This window comes from Salmo salar, chromosome 19 (assembly GCF_965601325.2).
Source record: "Salmo salar chromosome 19, fSalSal1, whole genome shotgun sequence".
Lineage (NCBI taxonomy): Eukaryota > Metazoa > Chordata > Actinopteri > Salmoniformes > Salmonidae > Salmo > Salmo salar.
In genome coordinates this window covers 67,777,157-67,800,388 of record NC_138309.1, presented here as the reverse complement: position 1 = coordinate 67,800,388, position 23,232 = coordinate 67,777,157, and the positions used below count along the sequence as shown (strand labels likewise).

Below are 23,232 nucleotides of genomic sequence, written 5' to 3'. Positions count from 1 at the left end.
TACAGAGAATAGTAGAGTTTTACCCATGTTTGGTACTTTGGGATGCTTTCCTTGAGGCACGGCTGATGCCACTGGCTTTGGACTTTTTGCCTGTGATGCTGGCACTGGTGCTAGTTTAGGGTACATCTTTCCTTGTGGAACCACAGGTGCTGGCATAAGGTACGGCTTCCATTGTGAAACGACAGGTGCTGGCTCTGGGTACGGCTTCCCTTGTGGAACTGGTGCCGTCTTCGGACTCTTTGCCTGTGGTACTACAGCTGCTGGCTTTGGGGCTGGCTTTTGGTATGTCTTCCCATGTGGAACTGGTGCTGCCTCCCGTGCTTTGTTAGGGCACGGCTTTCCTTGTGGAATGACAGGTGCTAGCTTTGGTGCTGGCTTAGCATATGTCTTCTCTTGTGGAACCATTGCTGGCTCTAGTGCGGGCTTAGAGTATGTCTTCCCTTGTGGAACCATTGCTGGCTCTGGTACTGTCTTTGGACTCTTTGTCTGTGGTACTATAGGTACTGGCTTAGGGAAAAGCTTCCCTTGTGGAACTGGTGCTGGCTTAGGGTATGTCTTCCCTTGTGGAACGATTAGAGCTACACCCTTTGTTGGCTCAGGTACTACAAGTCCTGGCTCGGGTGCTGGTGCAAGGCTTAGTGCTTCAGGAGTAAGAGCTTCACCTTTGGGGCCCTTTCCATTCGGTGCACCAACACCTTTAGTACCCTGACCATTTGACATGCTGTATCCATTTGGCATGCCATAACCTGGGAACCAAAACACAGTAACTTTGTACCAACTAAAAAGATAACTAAATCAGTGAAAAAGTGCAACAGTGAAACATGCAGTATGACATTATCTTGACACGATAATTTAGGAGATAAAACAAACAGGGGACGTCTTACCGATTAACACAAACCACGATAGACATACAGCACATGCATAAGTAGAACAGGAAGACATGCTTGAAATCTGAAACGCAATACTGCTCAATTATTGCTTATAAAATTAAACACATGCACCATAATACCTTAGTACAGTTACTCTGAGACAAACCACATATATAGACAAACTGTTCAGTACAGACCGATTGACACAAATTACAACATGCAAGAAGAACATGAAAACATGCTTTAAACACCATACTACTAGTTTCACCCACATTAGATTAGAAGACACATATTGTAAGACATGCTGAGACAAACCACATACAAGATAAACTCAACCATACAGAACAAAATGGACTCAAACTGGTTAAGACGGAAAAGCTGAGGCCACAATCAGACAACATGGAGCATTTACCAGTATTGACTACTTCAGCCAAATGTCCATTGGGTACACCAGCAGGAACACCATACCCTAGGAACCACAAGAGTTAAAAATACTGACTCACAAATCCAGTGCGCATTACAATATACATTGCTTATGACCAACATAATAACCAACAAGATCAAAGTGGCAATTGACAAAACATTGGAAAATGACAAACATCGGATAGAGTGAGCAAATGTTTTATTTTAAATAATACAAATGTTCAAACATACAGTGCGCAGTTCTTAACATTTACACAATCTCAGTTTTTAATAGTGAATGCTTACCACCATTTGGTGCTTTAGCTCCTCCATTTGACGCTTTAGTTCCTCCAATGGGTGCACGTGCTCCGACACCTTTAGTATTTTGAGGTTGAGGTGATCCATTTCCATAACCTACAACATTTACCAGTAACATATCAATTTGCTACAGCACAATGAAGAAGATACATGTATTACCTGGGATGGAATCTAAACAAACTTCCAGGGTAGACTTACCATTAGCTCCTTGTCCATTGGACACACCAGCTCCAGCACCATAACCTGGAAATAACAACAAAACAATTACGATTTAGACCTACTGAAAATTCCTAATCGACCTAGTGCAAATTCACCATAATAGTTTTAATGTAGACACTTCCTATTCAACAGATCAGATAGTGCCTTCAGAAAGTATTCACACCCATTTACTTTTTACAGATTTTGTGTTACAACCTGAATTTTAAATAGATTACATTTAGATTTTTGTCACTGGCCTATACACAATACCCCATAAAGTTAAAGCGGAATTTGGTTTTTTGAATTCTTTACAAATTAATTAAAATTAAAAGCTGAAAAGTGTGCAACCCAACAACTTACATGGACTGTGTGCAATAGTGTTTAACATGATTTTTTTTAAATGACTACCTCATCTCTGTACCCCACACATACAGATAATTGTAAGGTTCCTCAGGCGAGCAGTGAATTTCAAACACAGATTCAACCATAAACACGAGGTATGTTTTCCAATACCTCACAAAGGGTAACTATTGGTAGATGGATAATTTTTTGTTTTATTAAAGCAGACATGGATTTCACCATGAGGTCAATGGTGACTTTAAAACAGTTGCAGAGTTTAATGGCTGTGATAGGAGAAAACTGAGGATGGATCAACAACATTGTAGTTACTCCACAATATTAACCTAATTGACAGAGTGAAGAGAAGGAAGACTGTACAGATACAAATATTCTAAAACATGCATCCTGTTTGCAACAAAGCACTAAAGAAATACTGCAAAAAATGTGGCAAAGCAATTCACTTTTTGTCCTGAATACAAAGTGTTACATTTGGGGCAAATCCAATTACAACACATTATGGAGTACCACTCTCCATATTTTCAAGCATAGTGGTGGCTGCATCACGTTATGGCTATGCTTGTAATCGTTAAGGACTGGGCAGTTTCAGGATAAAAAAAGAAGCAGAATGGAGCTAAGTACAGGCAAAATCCTAGAGGAAAACCTGGTTCAGTCTGTTTTCCACCAGACACCGGGAGAGGAATTCACCTTTCAGCAGGACAATAACCTAAAACACAAGGCCAAATCGACACTGGAGTTGCTTACCAAGAAGACCGTGAATGTTCACGAATGGCCAAGTTACAGTTTTGACATAAATCTACTTGAAAATCTATATGTCGAGACCTGAAAATGGTTGTCTAGCAATGATAAACAACCAATTTCACAGAGCTGGAATATTATTTTAAATAATTGTTGCACAATCTGGGTGTGGAAAGCTCTGAGACTTAACCAGAAAGACTCACAGCTGTAATTGCTGCTAAAGGTGCTTCTACAAAGTATTGATTCAGGGGTGTGAATACTTAGGTAAATTAGATATTTCTGTATTTCCTTTAAAAAAAAATAATAATAATTTAAAGGGTATTATGTGTAGAAAAAATAAATATTGGATACACTTTTCAGGACTTTCAAACACTTTAGCAGGAATTTACCATTAGGTTTAGCTCCATATCTATTGGGTACACCAGCTGAGATCAAATATAGCATTAATATGTCAACAGTTTAGAGGCGACTCCGGGATGCTGGCCTTCTAGGCAGAGTTCCTCTGTCCAATGTCTGTGTTATTTTGCCCATCTTAATCTTTTCTTTTTATTAGCCAGTCTGAGATATGGCTCAAGGCCAGCATCCCGGAGTCGCCTCTTCACTGTTGATGTTGAGACTGGTGTTTTGCGGGTACTATTTAATGAAGCTGCCAGTTGAGGACTTGTGAGCCGTCTGTTTTTCAAACTAGACTCTCTAATGTACTTTTCCTCTTGCTCAGTTGTGCACCGGGGCCTCCCACTCTTTCTATTCTGGTTAGAGCCAGTTTGCGCTGTTCTGTGAAGGGAGTAGTACACAGCGTTGTACAAGATCTTCAGTTTTTGGCAATTTCTCGCATGGAATAGCGTTCATTTCTCAGAACAAGAACAGACTGACGAGTTTCTGGTCATTTTGAGCCTGTAATCGAACCCACAAATGCTGATGCTCCAGATACTCAACTAGTCTAAAGAAGGCCAGTTTTATTGCTTCTTTAAATCAGAACAACAGTTTTCAGCTGTGCTAACATAATCACAAAAGGGTTTTCTAATGATCAATTAGCCTTTTAAAATGACAAACTTGGATTAGCTAACACAATGTGGCATTGGAACACAGGAGTGATGGTTGCTGATAATGGGGCTCTGTTCGCATATGTAGATATTCCATAAAGAAAATAGTTTTCTTAAAATCAGCCGTTTCCAGCTACAATAGTCATTTACAACATTAACAATGTCTACACTATTTCTGATCAATTTGATGTTATTTTAATGGACACATTTTTTTTCTTGTCTTTCAAAAACAAGGACATTTCTAATGTAACCCCAAACTTTTGAACGGAAGTGTATATAATAATATATACTACAATTTTATAATATATGCCATTTAGCAGACACTATTATCCAAAGCGACTTATAGTAATGTGTGCATATATTTTCTTATGGGTGGCTCAAGATTGTTCCATCTAAAACTCTGAAATATCTTTTCAATAACCAAAAATATCATATTTTCAGCAGTATGAAGCAGATGTACAAAACAGAAAGTAAAAAAAAAAAAAAAACAGAACTTACAGAAAGGGAAGCATAGAAGTATCACTCATAAAAAGGATCTACCACTTATCAGACTTGCATTAAATGAGAATGACATGTCTATAACTCGCATTTCTATCTGAAATCAGTCGGGTCGTACACGGGTTGGGACGTGTTGTTGATATTTACCTGGTTTGGGTGCCTTTGCCCCACCATTGGGATATCCATACCCTTGGAATCAGAAACAGACAAATGCTTATGTTCTTAGACGGTCATTACAACTGGTTTGATATCAAATGACCATAACTATAGAACAAAAAAGGAATTAATACAACTGAGTAACATTGCAGTCTTACCACTGGGTCTGGGACCATATCCATTGGGTACACCACCATAACCTGAAGTTATCCCCACAGGAAGAATAAATTCAAAACTTTTTACTTAAAGATGATTGTGACCGATTTCAAACAAAATTGGGTCCTTGAATGACATGGTTCAACAACAACAATCATAAGATTTAGGAAACTCCGCAAACAGAATTCTAGGGGGGACTTACTATTGGGTTTGGATATTTGTATTAAATATTGGAATAATCTAATATTAGAATCAAGGTCTTTAAACACTTTTTTTGTAAATGCCTTTTATGGTGTCTGATGGAGTATATTTACAATGTTGTTAATATTGAGATTTTTTTATTTATTGGGATTGTCCCGTCTTTCAAGAATCCCTGGACTACATGCAGTTATAAAAACCAGTTCTCATGGTGAACAGTCTCAACAGAAATTTCACTTGGCAATGGCATCTTTAATAGCTGTGATTGTAGCACCAGTGTAGGGGTTTACATTACCATTGGGTTTAGCTCCTTGTCCATTGGGTACACCAGCTCCAGCACTATAACCTAGAAACCACACAAATGTTAACTCAAACCAAATGGTAGTTGTGTCACGTAACCTCTGAAAACATAATACTGATATATGCTAAAACACTAACAATAAACTGACAAACACAGAATTGTTTTATTTGGACTTACCATTGGGTTTGGCACCATGTCCATTTGGCACATCAGCTCCAGCACCATAGCCTATAAATAACACAGTTGTCACAAAAACAACTAGAAAATGACATTTCCTAAAGAAAATGTGTGTGCTTGCATCGTTGTGAAATAGTAGTAGTGGTAGTGACTGCAGTCGTAATGTTAGTAGTAGCAATGGTAGTAATAGGGCTGTTATAGGCCTATGGGTTAATTGTGTGGTGAGCTGTAGTGTGGAGTCTCTATAGTGAGTTAGTATAGTAGGCTAGAGGGAGTACTATGGGTGTGTTCGTAAATTCACTCTGGAGTGCCAGAGTGTGCTCAGAGTGCGCTCTGGGCGTTCATAAATTCAGAGCGTTGTCAGATTGTCCGTTTGTAAATTCAGAGCGTTCCGCTCGCAGAGCGTTTAGAGCGCACACTGGACACTCTGGCTGAGGAGTAGGATTGATTCAAGCGTTGTGACCTCACAACGGCAGTCAAGCACCCAAGCTAACTGGCTAACGTTGGCTAGCTTGCAAGCTACTTCCGACACAAATGAGAGAACACTTCACTCTGACCATTTTACTTGCCGTAGCAGAGCTAGTTGGGCTGTTTTCATGTTATCCAGCGCGTTGGTGACTAACTGTGCTGCTGGCAACAATTTAATGACAATTTTTTGCCACCATTTACTGACACCGGCCATATTCAGCGGGCATTCGTAAATTAATCAGTCATTCTGCACTCTGGCACACTCAGGTGAGAGCGCTCTGAAATCGGAATAGATAGCCAGAGTGAATTTACAAATGCACCCTATAGCATCATAAGTCTTGAAATGTGTTTTTCAACATTTTGAAAGTTCTGTAGCAGTGATCTCAGTTTAGAATGTTGAAGCCTGCATTCTGCCATTGAAGTGGGAATACAACAAGCTTTATAGATTATACAATTATGAATGGAAGCAAAAAGATGTGTTAAAGCAATCTAAGTTGGGTCAGTCTGCATATTTCAACGTTGGTTCGGTGTTTGTAGCTCAAAAGGATCAAGAGCAGTGGCAAATTCAAAATGTGCTTTTCTGTAGACTATGGATGCAAATTTAAAATGGTACAAATTTAAAATAGTTCTAGTACAAAAAGTACAAATAGTATCAACAATCTTTTGACAAGCAGTTGAGTCAGTCAGCACGTCAGCTTTGGTTTGGTGTTTGTAGCATAAATGGTTCAAGAAAGGTGTCGGATCCAATTTGACCATTGAAGTCTACGGAGCATTTATTGAAAATATAAAATGGTTGGGGTTAAAAGTACAAATAGTATCAACAATATATTTTACAAGCAATCTAAGTTCAGTCAATCTGTACACGTCAACGTTTGGTGTTTTGTTACTTTAACGGTTCAAGAGCAGTGAGGAAAAGCAAAATGTACCAATCATAGCCTATGGAGCTTTTATGTAAATGTAGAATGTTAGTGCAAAAAGTATAAATATATTCAAAAAGCTTTTTAAAACCAATGTTAGTTGAGTTAGTCTACACATTTCAATGTTAGTGTGGTGTTTGTAGAATAAACGGTTGAGCAGTGGCGAATCCAAATACTTCCCAGTAAAGCCTTTAGACCTTTTATGCAAATGTAAAATTGTTATAGTTCAAATTATAAATAGTAACAAAAAGCTGTATATAAGCAATCTATGTTTAGTCAGTCTGCACATTTCAACATTGGTTTGATGTTGATAGCTTAAACAGTTCAATCGGAGATGTCCCCATTTTTGTATTTTCTTTTTTACCATTCAAGTCTATGGCCATTAAAATGCATTGGGATTTATGCAAATATGGTTGTAGTGTGAAAAGTATCATAAGTATCAAGAAGTTTATTTCTAGCAACCTGAAGACAATCAGCTTGTACATTTTGTAGTTGTTTTGGTATTAGTAGCTTTGATGGTTTTGGTTCTACAGGTGGCAGCGGAAGACGACTAATAAATGTCAGATTTCAGCTAGCACACCTAGTTCTTGCTTTCAGCAAGCACACCTAATTATAATATACTGCTAATTCAACATGAATTATCTAGAATGAACAGAAACAGAGCCAAGGCAGTTTACCATTGGCTTAGCACCATTTCCATTGTACACAGCAGCACCATGTTTCCCTTACTGAACCTCCAAGCATAAGATAATCCTAAAATACTTGGTAAAACACAAAATTAGCTTATAAAGAAAAAAAGGGAGATTTACCTTTGTTTTTTTTACCACCATTTCCATTTGGCACAGCTGCAGGAGCACCATAACCTAGAGATCAGACAGATTCAAACCAACGCACATGGTTGTACCACTTAGGCCAGGGGTTCTCAAAGTGCCCTCAGAACAGCCCACAGAGATGCTGGCCCATGTTGACTCCAATGCTTCCCACAGTTGTGTCAAGTTGGCTGGATGTCCTTTGGGTGGTGGACCATTTTTTTATACACACGGGAAACTGTTGAGCATGAAAACCCAGCAACGTTGCAGTTCTTGACGCCTGGCACCTACTACCATACCCCGTTCAAAAGCACTTAAATCTTTGGTCTTGCCCATTCACCCTCTGAATGGCATACACATATAATCCATGTCTCAAGGCTTAAAAATCTTTAAACCTGTCTCCTCCCCTTCATCTACACTGATTGAAGTGGATTTAACAAGTGACATCAATAAGGGATCATAGCTTTCACCTGGTCAGTCTATGTCATGGAAAGAGCAGGTGTCCATAATGTTTTGTACACTCAGTGTATATTTTTTACATGTAATTTTTTAATGAATATTACTAAGAACAGATTAAACACATTTTGGCACAGGGGTTCTTGGAATACGTTTAGAGGGTGTAATACAATGTAATATTATTAATCTACAATTTATGTTCTTAACCTGGGGCAACATGGGTCTGGGAGGCTCACAGGGATATTGGCATCCATAGCACTTCACCAATTATAACCTTTTTAACTCAACGCTTCTTGTATTCACCAATATATATATATATATATATAAAATATATTAAAAAAAAAATATATATATATATATATATATATATATATATATATATATATAATTTTTTTTTTTTTTTTACATAAATGCACTGTAATTTAAGCTTTAAAAAGTTCTCTCTCTGCCTCATGTCACAATTGAATTGCGGGATGTAACTTTCAAAATACTGAAATTATCTCTGTATGATGCATAGTTTTGATGTCTCCACTATTATTCTAAAATGTAGAAAATAGTAAAAATAAAGAAAAACCCTGGAATGAGCAGGTGTGTCCAAACTTGACTGGAACTGTATGTATATACTGTATTTTAGTCAAGGCCATCCTATTAAAATATTGCTGCACATTTACTATTCTATCCATGTATTCTTCATATATAGTACATATTCTATCCACATTCTGTCCATAATGTCTATACATCCCATTTATATAAAAGTATGTGGACACCCATTCAGACTGGGGTGAAGGTTCACCTTCGAACAGGAAAACGACCCTAAGCACACAGCCAAGACAACGCAGGAGTGGCTTCTGCGAATGTCCTTGAGTGGCCAAGCCAGAGCCCAACCCGATCAAACATCTCTGGAGAGACCTGAAAATAGCTGTGCAGGGACGCTCCCGATCCTACCTGACAGAGCTTGAGAGGATCTGCAGAGACGAATGGGAGAAACTTCCCAAATACAGGTGTGCCATGCTTGTACCATCATACCCAAGAAGAGTCGAGGCAGTAATCGCCGCCAAAGGTGCTTCAACAAAGTACTGAGTAAAGGGTCTGAATACTTACGTAAATGTGTCATGTTTTTAACACACATTTTACAAAAAAAGTCTAAAAACATGTTTATGCTTTGTCTATATGGGGTATTGTGTGTAGATTGATGAGGGGAAAAAACTATTTAAACCATTTTTGAATAAGGCTGTAACGTAACAAAATGTGGAAAAAGTAAAGCGGTCTGAATACTTTCCAAATGCACTATATATATATATATATATATATATATATATATATATATATATATATATATATATATATATATATATATATTTATATATAGTAACAGTCAAAAGTTTGGACACACCTACTCATTCAAGGGTTTTTCTTATTTTTTTTACTATTTTCTACATTGTAGAATAATAGTGAAGACATCAAAACTATGAAAATGTAATAACCAAAAAAGTGTTAAACAAATCAAAATATATTTTATATATTTCAGATTCCTCAAAGTAGACACCCTTTGCAGCTTTGCACACTCTTGGCATTCTCTCAACCAGTCGGGAGCTTCATGAAATGGGTTTCCATGGCCAAGCAGCCGCAAACAAGCCTAAGATCACCATGTGCAATGCCAAGGGTCGGCTGGAGTGGTGTAAAGCTCGCCGCCATTGGACTTTGGAGCAGTCGAAATGCGATCCAACGGACAAATCTGGGTTTTGCGGATTCCAGGAGAATGCTACCTAGTGCCAACTATAAAGTTTGGTGGAGGAGGAACAATGGTCCCCTTAGTTCCAGTGAAGGGAAATATTAACGCTACAGCATACAATGGCATTCTAGACTATTCTTTGCTTCCAACTTTTGTGGCAACAGTTTGGGAAAGACCCTTTCCTGTTTCAGCAAGACAATGCCGCCATGCACAAAGCGAGGTCCATACAGAAATGGTTTGTTGAGATCGATAAGGAAGAACATGACTGGCCTGCACAGAGCCCTGACCTCAACCCCATCAAACACCTTTGGGATGAATTGGAACACCGACTACGAGCCAGGCCTAATCGCCCAACATCAGTGCCTGACCTCACTAATGCTCTTTTGGCTGAATGGAAGCAAGTCCCCGCAGCTATGTTCCAACATCTAGTGGAAATCCTTCCCAGAAGAGTGGAGGCTGTTATAGCAGCAAAGGGGGGACCAACTCCATATTAATACCCACGATTTTGGAATAAGATGTTCGACGAGCAGGTGTCCACATACTTTTGGTCATGTAATGTATTTAACTTACCTTAGAAGTGTTTCATTTGCAGGCTGACTAGCATCTATTTTGTTGCAATGTCCCATAAATGTAATGCCCAAATCAAGTTTAAGTATGTACAATACATGTGTCACAGAGACATAATTCAAATGAAAGGCTACAGCTAATCTTTTTTACTTTTACCATGATTGACAAATTATTATTTTGATTCCCATGATTCGATTTACCGCGATTGATCCAAACCCAAACTTCCACACTACAGCGAATTGAGAAATGTGAAGTGCGGCATCCTTCAAACAGTACACAATTATGTGTATAGCCTTACTGAATATCTTAAAACATTCAAACTTGGTAAAACACAACATGTGCATATAAAGAAAAAGGGAGATTTACCATTGGGTTTAACACCTTGTCCATTGGGACCACCGTAACCTACAGAGAGAATCACAAATGGTGTAAATAAACAAAACACTTTTCATATCAACAGCTGAGGAAGACTTCTTCAAACACAATGCTAAGCTTACCCTGCGTGGGTCTTTTTTGGCCTCCTCCATTAGAGTATCCAGCCGAGAGGCCACCACCCAGGCCAAGACCAGCCCTGGCATAGGCACCATTTGGCCTGTAACCTGGTTAGACAATGGACAAGGGTCAAAAGTATACAAGGATACACTATAATATTAAAAATGATTAGGAAAATTTTTTAAATAGCTCAGATAGAGTTTTGCATTGACTCACCATTCATTGGCTGTGCGCCATATCCATTACCACCATACCCATTACTGCCATACACTAGAAACACAAATTACAACATTAATAGTTAAAACAAGCATCTATAAAAAGTGAATTCATATACCCATACACAATTTTCAGTTTCTCACTTACCCCCCCTCCTGTTTGCAGCTAGTTGAGGTACCCCCAGACCCTTTCGAGTCCCCATTCCAAGAGAAGCACCTGATACCAAAACAAGAACAAAGGAGCAAATATGCAGTCATTGTGATAAATGATAGATTATTATGCTATAAAGAAATGGTGGGTGGTTAGAGAACACAGTACTTTACCTGCACCAAAAGGTGGTCGGCCGTATCCTTTCATGGGTCCTTTCATGCCAGCTGTGAAACAAATACAATACACAAAACAACATGATGTAACCCAACTCAAACTCCTCCACCATTAAAAACACAGACATGCAGAAGTTATCTTGGAAAAGATGAGGAACGCTACTTAATCATGTAACAAAACTAGCATCCAGTGCTAATGTAAACGTATTAATTTAGTCATGCTGAATGAATATTGGCAATGTATAGGCGGGTTGACAACGTCACGAAAGCGATGCACTCGCTTCAATGGGGCAAAAGACCGTGTGTTGCTGTGATTCCGATGGCCAGATAGTTAGCAACATTGACAAGAAACTGCCATGTGGGGAATCGTAAGTGGCTCGTTTCAGATAGTTTAACGTTGTTCTTGATACGATGTCTTGTTTTGAGGTGTTTCGACTAATTTCATGTCAATGCTAATATTAGTTAAATTCGCTAGCTAACCAACAACTAACAATGTATTTGAGAAACATTGTGCAAATGTATTTATGCTTTCCATAAACATTGGGGACAAAATAAAGTTGACCTGTTGTCAACAATCTAAGCCAACCCAGTCTGTTTTGCCGCATAGCTGCGCAAGTTTCGGTTTCGTTGCTAAACAACCAACCCATCTATATGCCAATTTTAGTTGTACAGACTCTGAAGTACAACACATAAGTACAACACACACACCATTTGGATTTGGCGCACCATGTCCATTGGGTGCACCAGCTGCAGCTCCTTGACCTAGAGGTTTCAGGTAAATGACACCAAACAACTTATTTTTATAAATTGATATTTAAACAATATTATAAAATTCTATTGATATTTAAGCACACTTTACAAAATGAATTTAGGCGAACCATTGCGCTTAGCTCCTTGTCCGTTGGGCACAGCAGCTGGAGCAGCACCGTAACCTATAAATACATTATTAAACGTAACGGAACCTGAAACAATCGTTCACAGACGGTTTGGGAACAAGTAATCATTTGTCATTGTGAACAGTCTCAATGAAAATTTACTTGGCAAAGACATCATTATGAGCTATGATTGTGGCACCAATATAAGAGCTTACGATACCATTGGGTTTAGCTCCTTGTCCATTGCCATTAGGCACACCGGCACCATAACCTGGAAATAAAATAGTTGTCACAACAAAACAATTATCATATACTGCAAATTCACCATGAATGATCTATATATGGACAGAAACAAAGCCAAGGAGGTTTACCATTGGCCTTAGCACCATTTCCATTAGGCACAGCTGCAGGAGCACCATAACCTAGAGATAAGACAGATGTTAATTCAAATAAATTAAATGGTACTTGTGCCACTTACTGAACCTCTGAATACCAATATAATTACTAAAACACTAAATTGATACTCAAAGAAAAAAAATGATTTACCTTTTGATTTTTGACCATTTCCATTGGGTACAGCAGCTGGAGCACTATAGCCTGCAACAGGGACGTCAGTGTTACAGAAAAAGCATGATTGTACCAGATAAACAAATACATCTGATATGGCATAGTACAGATAAGGGGATCATTTGCCATTGTGTTTAGCATCATTTCCATTGGGCACAGCTGCAGAAGCAGCATAACCTAGAGATCAGACAGTTGTTAACTCAAACCACATGGTAGTTGTGTGACTTACTGAACCTCTGAAAACAAAATATGAATATACTTGCTATAGCCTAAGACTAAATGGCATACAAAGACAATTGTTTACCACTAGGCTTTGCACCATTTCCATTAGGCACAGCTGCAGGAGCGCCATAACCTAGAGATAAGACAGATGTTAACTCAAACAAACCATATGCTACATCTGTCACTTACTGAACCTCTGAAAACCTAGTGCCAATATAATTACTAAAACACAAAATTGATACTCAAAAGAGAAAAAAAAGATGTGATTAACCTTTTGACTTTTGACCATAGGGTACAGCAGCTGGAGCACCATATCCTTCAACAGGGATGTCAAAGTGTTACAGAAAATGCATGATTGTACCAGATCTCAACAAATAAATCCGATATGACATAGTACAGATAAGTGGGTAATTTACCATTGGGTTTAGCACCATTTTCATTGGACACAGCTGCAGGAGCACCATAATAACCTAGAGATAAAACAGATTAAAACCAATGGTCAAAGTTGTATCACTTACTGAATCCCTGAAAAAGTACTAATGCAGACTACTTGCTTTAATACAAATAATTGGCATGAAAGAAAAAAGGGAGATTAACCATTGAGTTTGGCACCATTTCCATTGGACACAGCTGCAGGAGCACCGTAACCTATATAAATCATACAAACATTGCATGTAGATTAAATCGCTGCACTCCACAGGTGTAAACCCTCCATATGTAATTTAGCTATTGAATAAACTCAACTCTCATGGAACAACATGTCACACCCCACCAACCCTGCTGTACATACAGGGGGGCAAAAAAGTATTTAGTCAGCCACCAATTGTGCAAGTTCTCCCACTTAAAAAGATGAGAGAGGCCTGTAATTTTCATCATAGGTACACGTCAACTATGACAGACAAAATGAGAAAAAAAAATCCAGAAAATCACATTGTAGGATTGTTAATGAATTTATTTGCAAATTATGGTGGAAAATAAGTATTTGGTCAATAACAAAAGTTTATCTCAATACTTTGTTATATACCCTTTGTTGGCAATGACACAGGTCAAACGTTTTCTGTAAGTCTTCACAAGGTTTTCACACACTGTTGCTGGTATTTTGGCCCATTCCTCCATGCAGATCTCCTCTAGAGCAGTGATGTTTTGGGGCTGTCGCTGGGCAACACGGACTTTCAACTCCCTCCAAAGATTTTCTATGGGGTTGAGATCTGCAGACTGGCTAGGCCACTCCAGGACCTTGAAATGCTTCTTACGAAGCCACTCCTTCGTTGCCCGGGCGGTGTGTTTGGGATCATTGTCATGCTGAAAGATCCAGCCACGTTTCATCTTCAATGCCCTTGCTGATGGAAGGAGGTTTTCACTCAAAATCTCATGATACATGGCCCCATTCATTCTTTCCTTTACACGGATCAGTCGTCCTGGTCCCTTTGCAGAAAAACTGCCCCAAAGCATGATGTTTCCACCCCCATGCTTCACAGTAGGTATGGTGTTCTTTTGATGCAACTCAGCATTCTTTGTCCTCCAAACACGACGAGTTGAGTTTTTACCAAAAAGTTATATTTTGGTTTCATCTGACCATATGACATTCTCCCAATCCTATTCTGGATCATCCAAATGCTCTCTAGCAAACTTCAGACGGGCCTGGACATGTACTGGCTTAAGCAAGGGGACACGTCTGGCACTGCAGGATTTGAGTCCCTGGCGGCGTAGTGTGTTACTGATGGTAGGCTTTGTTACTTTGGTCCCAGCTCTCTGCAGGTCATTCACTAGGTCCACCCGTGTGGTTCTGGGATTTCTGCTCACCATTCTTGTGATCATTTTGACCCCACGGGGTGAGGTCTTGCGTGGAGCCCCAGATCGAGGGATTTCTTCAAACCAAGCTGCTTACCTATTGCAGATTCAGTCTTCCCAGCCTGGTGCAGGTCTACAATTTTGTTTCTGGTGTCCTTTGACAGCTCTTTGGTCTTGGCCATAGTGGAGTTTGGAGTGTGACTGTTTGAGGTTGTGGACAGGTGTCTTTTATACTGATAACAAGTTCAAACAGGTGCCATTAATACAGGTAACGAGTGGAGGACAGAGGAGCCTCTTAAAGAAGAAGTTACAGGTCTGTGAGAGCCAGAAATCTTGCTTGTTTGTAGGTGACCAAATACTTATTTTCCACCATAATTTGCAAATAAATTCATAAAAAATCCTACAATGTGATTTTCTGGATTTTTTTTCTCATTTTGTCTGTCATAGTTGACGTGTACCTATGATGAAAATTACAGGCCTCTCTCATCTTTTTAAGTGGGAGAACTGGCACAATTGGTGGCTGACTAAATACTTTTTTGCCCCACTGTACACTGATAAGAGGTCATCAATTCAACACCAACCAAAACATGTTTTCCCAACTGTAGTATTGTGCAAGAAACATAATGTAAACAGAGAAACACAGTGCAAAGTGAGTATTTACCATTGGGTTTGGCACTGTTTCCATTGGGCACCCCAGCTCCAGCACTGTAACCTAAAGAACACCCAGGTGTTACCAACATATACTATGTAACATATGAAAATTACGAACACACAAAATGTTAGCATTGGCATTACAGGTATAAAAGTTATACATGGCGTTATGGTTCGTTCCACCAAATGAGTATTTTTGGGGTAGTGTAACCTAAAAAAAGGTTTTATTTCACCTAATTTTGACATTATCATAAAGATCACATGTACAACTTAATAAAAAACACATGGTCCCATTTCAAGAGGTTAAATGAAAACATGACTATTGTAACAGGGTTGACTGTAAAAGGGTTGACGATTTCATCTTAAAATCAGCCATAAATCCCCTTGTGACAGGGGGAATGGAAGCTTGTTGGGTGCAACAGGGAGGGGCAACTGAATGCAAGCTTCACAAAAAATAAATAATTCTAAAACATTTGTAGCCTATATATGGTTAACATCTTATGCTCGACCCACTCAGTTTTCCACCACAAAACGTCAGAAAATGGCCCAAAAGAGTAGAACCAGCTCATCTGCTTTTACACTATGATTTGACTATTAGATGTACAATATTATTTTTTTTATATATATTTAAAAAGGAAGAGTTTCACCATATCCTGAGGGGGAATTGTCATGCCCTCTTCACAACTGTGTTGGTGTGATTGGACCATGATAGGTCCTTAGTGATGTGGACACCGAGGAACTTGACGCTCTTGACCCGCTCCACTACAGCCCCGTAGATGTAAATGGGGGTTGTTCGGCACTCCGTTTCCTGTAGTCCAAGATAAGCTATTTTGTATTGCCCACATTGAGGGTGAGGTTATTGTCCTGGCACCACACTGCCAGATCTCTGACCACCTCCCTATAGGCTGTCTCATCGTCGGTGATCAGCCCTACCTCCGCCGAGTCGTCGGCAAACTTAATGATGGTGTTGTAGTCGTGTGCGGCCACACAGTCGTGGGTGAACAGGGAGTCCAAGAGGAGACTGAGCACGCACCACTGAGAGGCCCCAAGTGTTGAGGATCAGCATGGCAGATGTGTTATTGCCTTACCTCACCACCTGGGGGCGGCTCGTCAGGAAGTCCAGGATCCAGTTGCAGAGGGAGGTGTTCAGTCCCAGGGTCCTTAGCTTAGTGATGACCTTGGAGGGCACTATGGTGTTGAACGTGGAGCTGTAGTCAATGAACAACATTCTCACAGAGGTGTTCCTTTTCTACAGGTGGGAAAGAGCAGTGTGGAGTGCAATAGAGATTGAGTCATCTATGAATCTGTTGGGGAGGTATGCGAATTGGAGTGGGTCCAGGGTGTCTAGGATGATGGTGTTAATGTGAGCCATGAGCAGCCTTTCAAAGCACTTCATGGCTACAGATGTGAGTGCTACGGGTCGGTAGTCATTTAGGCAGGTTACGTTGGTGTTCTTAGGCACTTAAAATGAGGGACAGACTTTTCATGTGATTAGATGAATAACTAATCACATTAAATAAATAATAATCTTCAGAAATGACTGTCAAAGCAACAAAATAACGAAGGCTTTACAATGAGAATTGGGAGAAATGTTGGGGTTAAGTGGGTTCAAATCTTCAGAGAAATAACAGGGTAAACAGTGGAACATGTCAAAATGCAGAATTTTGGCACTTTAGCAAGTCTTCATTCATATGCAAAATCTGATTTCTTTAATGTTTCCATGTGGTATACAGTATATTAAAGGGAACTTCCTTTAATATTCAATATTGGTGCACAATTTCTACTTAAAATTTCAAAGGGACACAAAGGGTATTCATTTGGTGGAATGACCCTTATGCTGATTTGACAATGTTTACAAGACAATGATTAGGACATGACACCTACTGGTCAATAGTCAAGCATTCAAGTTGTTGATATACAGTAGGATGTAAACTCTTAGGCTGCGTTTACACAAGCAGCCCATTCTGATCTTTTGCCCAATTATTGGCAAAACACTGATCTGATTGGTCAAAAGAGCAGTAAAAAGTAGTAGTAAAAATATATCAGAAAAGGGCGGCCTGTGTGCCTTAAAAAACACACACACAAAATAGGGTGGATTTACCATTGGGTTTAGCCCCCTGTCCATTGGGCAGTCCACCTCAAGCACCATAAACTTCAATTGGGATCATACAGTGTTATACCAAGCATGATTATACAACGTTGTTTATATAACGTTGTCCGACAAAATAAAGCAGATTCACAATGTCAAACAAATCATACCGTTAGGTTTATCCCCCCTCCCGAGTGACGCGGCGGTCTAAGGCACTGCATCTCAGTGCTAGAAGTGTCACTACAGGTTCGATTCCAGGCTGGATCACAACCAGCCGTGATTGAAAGTCCCATAGGGTGGAACACAATTGGCCCAGCGTCGTCCGCGTTAGGATTTGGCCGGAGAAGGCCATCGTTGTAAATAAGAATTTGTTCTTAACTGACTTGCCTAGTTAAATATCCTACAATTAGTATGGCAACTGTTATTACCATTAGACCTAGGTTTCAAATACTTTAAAATAGTTTCAAACACTTTGTTTGAGCTTGTCTGGCTTAATGCACCAATAGAATTGTCAAAAAATTGCAAACCCTGCACTCCAGGGAGACTCAAGAAAATGTTTAAAGTATTTGAAATGATTTGACCTAGGTCAGACTACCATACCAGTTATCACACATTTACCCTAATGCACAGACCAAGTAGGCCACAGCAACCTCTTCACACAACTTACCATTTCCCTTGTATCCATATCCATTGGATGGCATCAACATCCTTCCAACACCCCCACCATTTCCTGAAATGGGAAAATAAAAGGTTTTAAGATAAAGCATAAAGATCTCAAATAGCCTAAGTTGAATTGAGTTGGGTTCAGGGCCACGTCCATCGGGCACAACAGCTGCCAGTGCCAGTCTATATCCTACAATTGGGAATCACAAATTACATCAGCAAAAATGTAAAAGCTGTCACATTTTGACAGTGATGTAATCTCACATTAACTAATCAACATGACATTTGGAGAAACTGATTGGCTACTTTTTAATGATGAAAATGTATGTTAAATATAAAAACTATGACATTCCTGTGTGAGTCTGCATTTTGCAGATCATTTAAGGGAAATGAGTTCCATTGACACTAGAGGGAAATCCCTCAATACAGGGACTGTGTACAAGTAGTAAAATCTATTTTCTCACAGTGAGATGTCAAATTTAGACTGTCGCTGCCACCAAAGCTTAGCTGCCTTTGATTTCAAGAAAGAGAACCAGTGGAAAAGGAATATATGGTTGTTTCGCACGATCACAAGAGAACTTGAGGGCCACAGCAATGCACTTAAGAGTTGCATAGCAAGCATCACTCAGATGTTTGTCTTTCTTCAATTTGACATGATCATTTGAAATGTGACAGGTAAACACCAGCTTTTGCTAGAGATTTCTCTCTTCTTTGCCTTCTCCGTCTTCTTCATTCAGGCATGAGGACTGGACCGTTTCATGAAGTAATACTAGTTCCATCTTTCAACAAAATGACATTTAATTGTGTAGAAAATACTTTTAGTAATACTAATTGTAATTACTATTTCGATACCACTTAACACACAGCAGTTCAAAGTGCTTTGCACACACAACATTTTTTGAAAATATTACAATTTGTAAATGTACAATAAACACTTAAATGGGCAATCTGTCGAACAATAACAATGTCACCCTGCCACTGATTTGGTAAATAGCTGAGGGATCGGGCTGGAGAAATTGAACCACTCTCAAACTCATGGCCAGAGCTATGGATATAGGGTCTAACCATCCATGATAAAGATGATAGTTTTAACCATGTTTTAAGGCTATACAGTGTTTGTTTACGTTTACAATGTTCAAACAAAAGGAGTAAAACAAGCTCATATATTGAGTTCTGATGGGGAATGACAGTTGAACATAGTTATATTCTTCAAGAATCAATGGGTATATGTATATATATATAGAAACAGGTGAAGACAACATACAGTGAAACTATCAATGAGTAAAATATAAAGATAAAAGGTTAGATAAAACCCACGCCAAGTAATCAATACTGTATACTATATTTACTGTGTACATGCCAATCAATTAAAGGTCATCTATTAAAAGTTTCAAAATAGATTTAAAAGACAGACTTTGCCCGGTTAACACCCTTCTTGCAATCATAGGTAATAATGAATAAATGAAAGAAGGCCTATGCAAACGCCACCATCTCAAACTTAATTCATACTTTTGAACAGAGCTACAGTATCTGGCATCATAAAAAAAAAATCCTTACATTGAATGTTGTCTTGACTTTCAGAATAATATATTGCATAGAAACATACACTGCATGTGCCCAGCATAATATTTTCAAAATTCATCTCCAGCGCCAAAAGGAACACCTATGTGAGAATGCTATTCATTGACTACAGCTCAGCGTTAACCACCATAGTGCCCTCAAAGCTCATCAATAAGCTAAGGACCCTGGGACTAAACACCGGCCCCCAGATGGTAAGGGTAGGTAACAACACATCCGCCACGCTGATCCTCAACACAGGGGCCCCTCAGGGGTGCGTGCTCAGTCCCCTCCTGTACTCCCTGTTCACTCAAGACTGCACGGCTAGGCATGACTCCAATACCATCATTAAGTTTGCCAATGACAACAGTGGTAGGCCTGATCACCGACAACGATGTGACAGCCTATAGGGAGGAGGTTGGAGACCTGGCTGTGTGGTGTTAGGACAACAACCTCTCCCTCAACGTGATCAAGACAAAGGAGATGATTGTGGACTACTGGAAAAAGAGGACCGAGCACACCCCCATTCTCATCGACGGGGCTGCAGTGGAGCAGGTTGAGAGCTTCAAGTTCCTTGGTGTGCACATCAGAAACAAACTAACATGGTCCAAGCACACCAAGACAGTCGTGAAGAGGGCATGACAAAACCTATTCCCCCTCAGGAGACTGAAAAGACTTGGCATGGGTCTTCAGATCCTCAAAAGGTTCTACAGCTGCACCATCGAGGGCATCCTGACTGGTTGCATCACTGCCTGGTATGGCAACTGCTCGGCCTCCGACCGCAAGACACTACAGAGGGTAGTCCGAACCGCCCAGTACATCACTGGGGCCAAGCTTCCTGCCATCCAGGACCTCTATACCAGGCGGTGTCAGAGGAAGGCCCTTCAAATTGTCAAAGACTCCAGCCACCCTAGTCACAGACTGTTCTCTAAGCTACCGCACGGCAAGTGGTACCGGAGCACCAGGTCTAGGTCCAAGAGGCTTCTAAACAGCTTCTACCCCAAAGCCATAAGTCTCCTGAACACCTAATCAAAAGGCTACCCTGGCTATTTGCATTGCCCCCCCTCCCCCTCTTTTACACCGCTGCTAATCTGTTATCATCTATGCATAGTCACTTAAATAACTCTACCTACATGTACATATTACCTCAACTAACCGGTGCCCCCACACATTGACTCTGTACCGGTACCCCCCTGTATATAGTCTCGCTATTGCTATTTTACTGCTGCTCTTTAATTACTTGTTACTTTTATTTCTTATTCTTATCCATATATTTTTTAACTGCATTGTTGATTAAGGTCTCGTCAGTAAGCATTTCACTGTAAGGTCTACATCTGTTGTATTCGGCACATGTGATTTGATATTGTTTGCAGACTCAAGCCGTATTTGAATCCCCATGCAGCATACCACCCATCTCCAAGTGTTTCAATACGCATGCCTAGTTTTGTATGGTAATCTAAACAATGGTGCATCTCACATCAGATCTTAGAGGGCACACATCCAGAATGTTTTATACATGTACTGTAGGTGTCTGGCTCCTTAAAAACCAATCTAAGTTTTTTTTAAATGGTACAAATGGTAATTAACTGCTCCAAGTGAAACTGACATGTTTGCCTTCAAACAAATGGAAAAGACCTTTACAACAGGCTAGGTTGAAGATCGTATTTTGACCTAGATAACAAGTGTAATGCCTTATAATATGGTCATAACACATAAAAAGACTTGTCAAGTATCTATAAACTCCCTTTGTTATCATCATCTTGATCCTCTAATGATCCTGAGTTTTATTATCAACCATTTTGAGTCTGTTGGAAAACTGCCACATAGAAAGACATGATATATTTTTCAAATTTGCTTTTTAAAAGTTGATGTGTGAGGGTAATACAAGTAGTACTGTATACCGAGTTTAATGTTGCATAAACGTGTACAGTATAATTCCCTATGAATGAGCAATGAGTAGCAACAGGTAGATTTACTTTACAGCTGTTTACTTGAACTGAACCACAGAAACCAATATGTCCACATCTTAAGAATTGTATTGGAGTGACAAGTATACCCACAAATAGCCAAAAGGTAGCTATGGGGGGCTTACACAAACATAAAACCGAGACAACCACCTCAGCGCCAACTGCTACTGAGCCACAGCATCATAACTGCTGGCCACATGTCTTGACGCTCATAACTCAAAAGCTGTGGGTCATGGAGCGTCGTACCTTCTCATAGCAGACATACCACTGACAAACTACTGACTTCATGAAATTCTTCAAAGAAAGATTTTATTCCAGTAAATGTTTACAATTTAACTATCAGCAACTATATACTAATCTAAATGATCAAAATGCCACCATAAAAATGTAAGACTAGCTCCACCATTTTCCCTGCATACTGACATCCAAGGTAACAAATCAATATTACGCCCAATACAATATTTGCAATTGAAGGTGCAATTCAAGACTCTGTGCAAGAATGTTCAATAAATAAATAAAAAGGAATGTTTAAGAATCAAAAAAATTGAAGAAAGATTTGTAACCAATTACATTTCCTTAAGGTCTTCAACTACAGCTATTCCCTGTGCCAGTGCATTCTAAACTCAAGGGTAGCACTTACATATTGCCATCTGTGAGTATCTCTCAGAGGATTGTCAGGTTGGCATCATGTAGATACTTTCATCCAAAGCAACTTACAGACCTGGCAACATTAACAGTGTCACATACTGTATGTGGCCCCTCCAGGAATTGAACCCACAACCCTGGTGTTACCAGCACTATGCTCCAATCTACTTAGCCATCAAAACCACTGATACGTCTGAGAAATATGTGACAGACCCTTTCTCTTTCCACAACTCTTCCACTTACCATTGTTCTTAAGGTGTGCACTATGCGCCAGCCAAAGGACCAGCAAAGTCCGTAGAAGTAGCCATCCCAACATGGTGGAGACCCAACAGAATAAAAAAGCCAAAAGAGAGAGAGACACCAGCAGAAAAGGGAATGCAGCTGCTCTACTGTTGGCATATCCTGTGCATGTGAGGGCTTCATATACACTCTTGTTTCAAGTGCCCCTCCTCTCATCAGCTCTCTGGCTTTGGACATTCCCATTTTGGAGATGCTCCTCCCTTTTCTAGGAAACACGACAGCCCCACAATCCAATTCCTTGGCCATGGTGTACACACTTGGACACTTAAAGTACATTAACACTTAGACTAAGAGAAGGGGGTTCACCAAATAGGACAGTGACTGATGGGCTCCACATGGTGAATCACCAAGGTTGGATACATGGGAAAAAGAAGCCAACACAGTGCACTTAAACCAAAGCAGTTGCTTAGCACTGACTTGTGGGCAATCAGCCTTAGTAAGCTTGTCTTAACAATGTTTACAATTGGACAAAAAAAGCAAGCCAAATTTGTAAACTGTACCTTTGTAAAAATGA

The 23,232-nt window shown here is 39.7% G+C and overlaps 1 protein-coding gene across 17 annotated transcripts in view; it reads right to left on the bottom strand.

Moving 5' to 3' along the window:
• Window positions 1–22,829, bottom strand: part of cmn (calymmin) — an 84,320-nt gene extending 61,491 nt beyond the window's left edge. For 13 of the 17 annotated variants that reach the window (XM_014158572.3, XM_082965897.1, XM_082965896.1 and 10 more), the window contains exons 1-26: window positions 22,662–22,829; window positions 18,254–18,316; window positions 15,508–15,558; window positions 13,653–13,703; window positions 13,472–13,525; window positions 13,327–13,371; window positions 13,138–13,188; window positions 12,813–12,863; window positions 12,638–12,688; window positions 12,487–12,537; window positions 12,270–12,323; window positions 12,100–12,153; window positions 11,392–11,442; window positions 11,216–11,284; window positions 11,069–11,122; window positions 10,858–10,959; window positions 10,727–10,765; window positions 7,606–7,659; window positions 5,412–5,462; window positions 5,229–5,279; window positions 4,738–4,779; window positions 4,571–4,612; window positions 1,788–1,832; window positions 1,578–1,685; window positions 1,282–1,338; window positions 24–746 (exon numbers count right to left, since the gene is read on the bottom strand). In XM_014158572.3, the coding sequence (XP_014014047.2) occupies window positions 24–746; window positions 1,282–1,338; window positions 1,578–1,685; window positions 1,788–1,832; window positions 4,571–4,612; window positions 4,738–4,779; window positions 5,229–5,279; window positions 5,412–5,462; window positions 7,606–7,659; window positions 10,727–10,765; window positions 10,858–10,959; window positions 11,069–11,122; window positions 11,216–11,284; window positions 11,392–11,442; window positions 12,100–12,153; window positions 12,270–12,323; window positions 12,487–12,537; window positions 12,638–12,688; window positions 12,813–12,863; window positions 13,138–13,188; window positions 13,327–13,371; window positions 13,472–13,525; window positions 13,653–13,703; window positions 15,508–15,558; window positions 18,254–18,316; window positions 22,662–22,734 (2,137 nt within the window). In that variant the 5' untranslated portion in view covers window positions 22,735–22,829. The remainder of the gene's footprint in view (window positions 1–23; window positions 747–1,281; window positions 1,339–1,577; window positions 1,686–1,787; window positions 1,833–4,570; window positions 4,613–4,737; window positions 4,780–5,228; window positions 5,280–5,411; window positions 5,463–7,605; window positions 7,660–10,726; window positions 10,766–10,857; window positions 10,960–11,068; window positions 11,123–11,215; window positions 11,285–11,391; window positions 11,443–12,099; window positions 12,154–12,269; window positions 12,324–12,486; window positions 12,538–12,637; window positions 12,689–12,812; window positions 12,864–13,137; window positions 13,189–13,326; window positions 13,372–13,471; window positions 13,526–13,652; window positions 13,704–15,507; window positions 15,559–18,253; window positions 18,317–22,661) is intronic. The other 4 variants (XM_082965909.1, XM_082965910.1, XM_082965911.1 and 1 more) reach the window with 2 other exon arrangements.
• Between the last annotated feature and the right edge of the window lie 403 nt (window positions 22,830–23,232).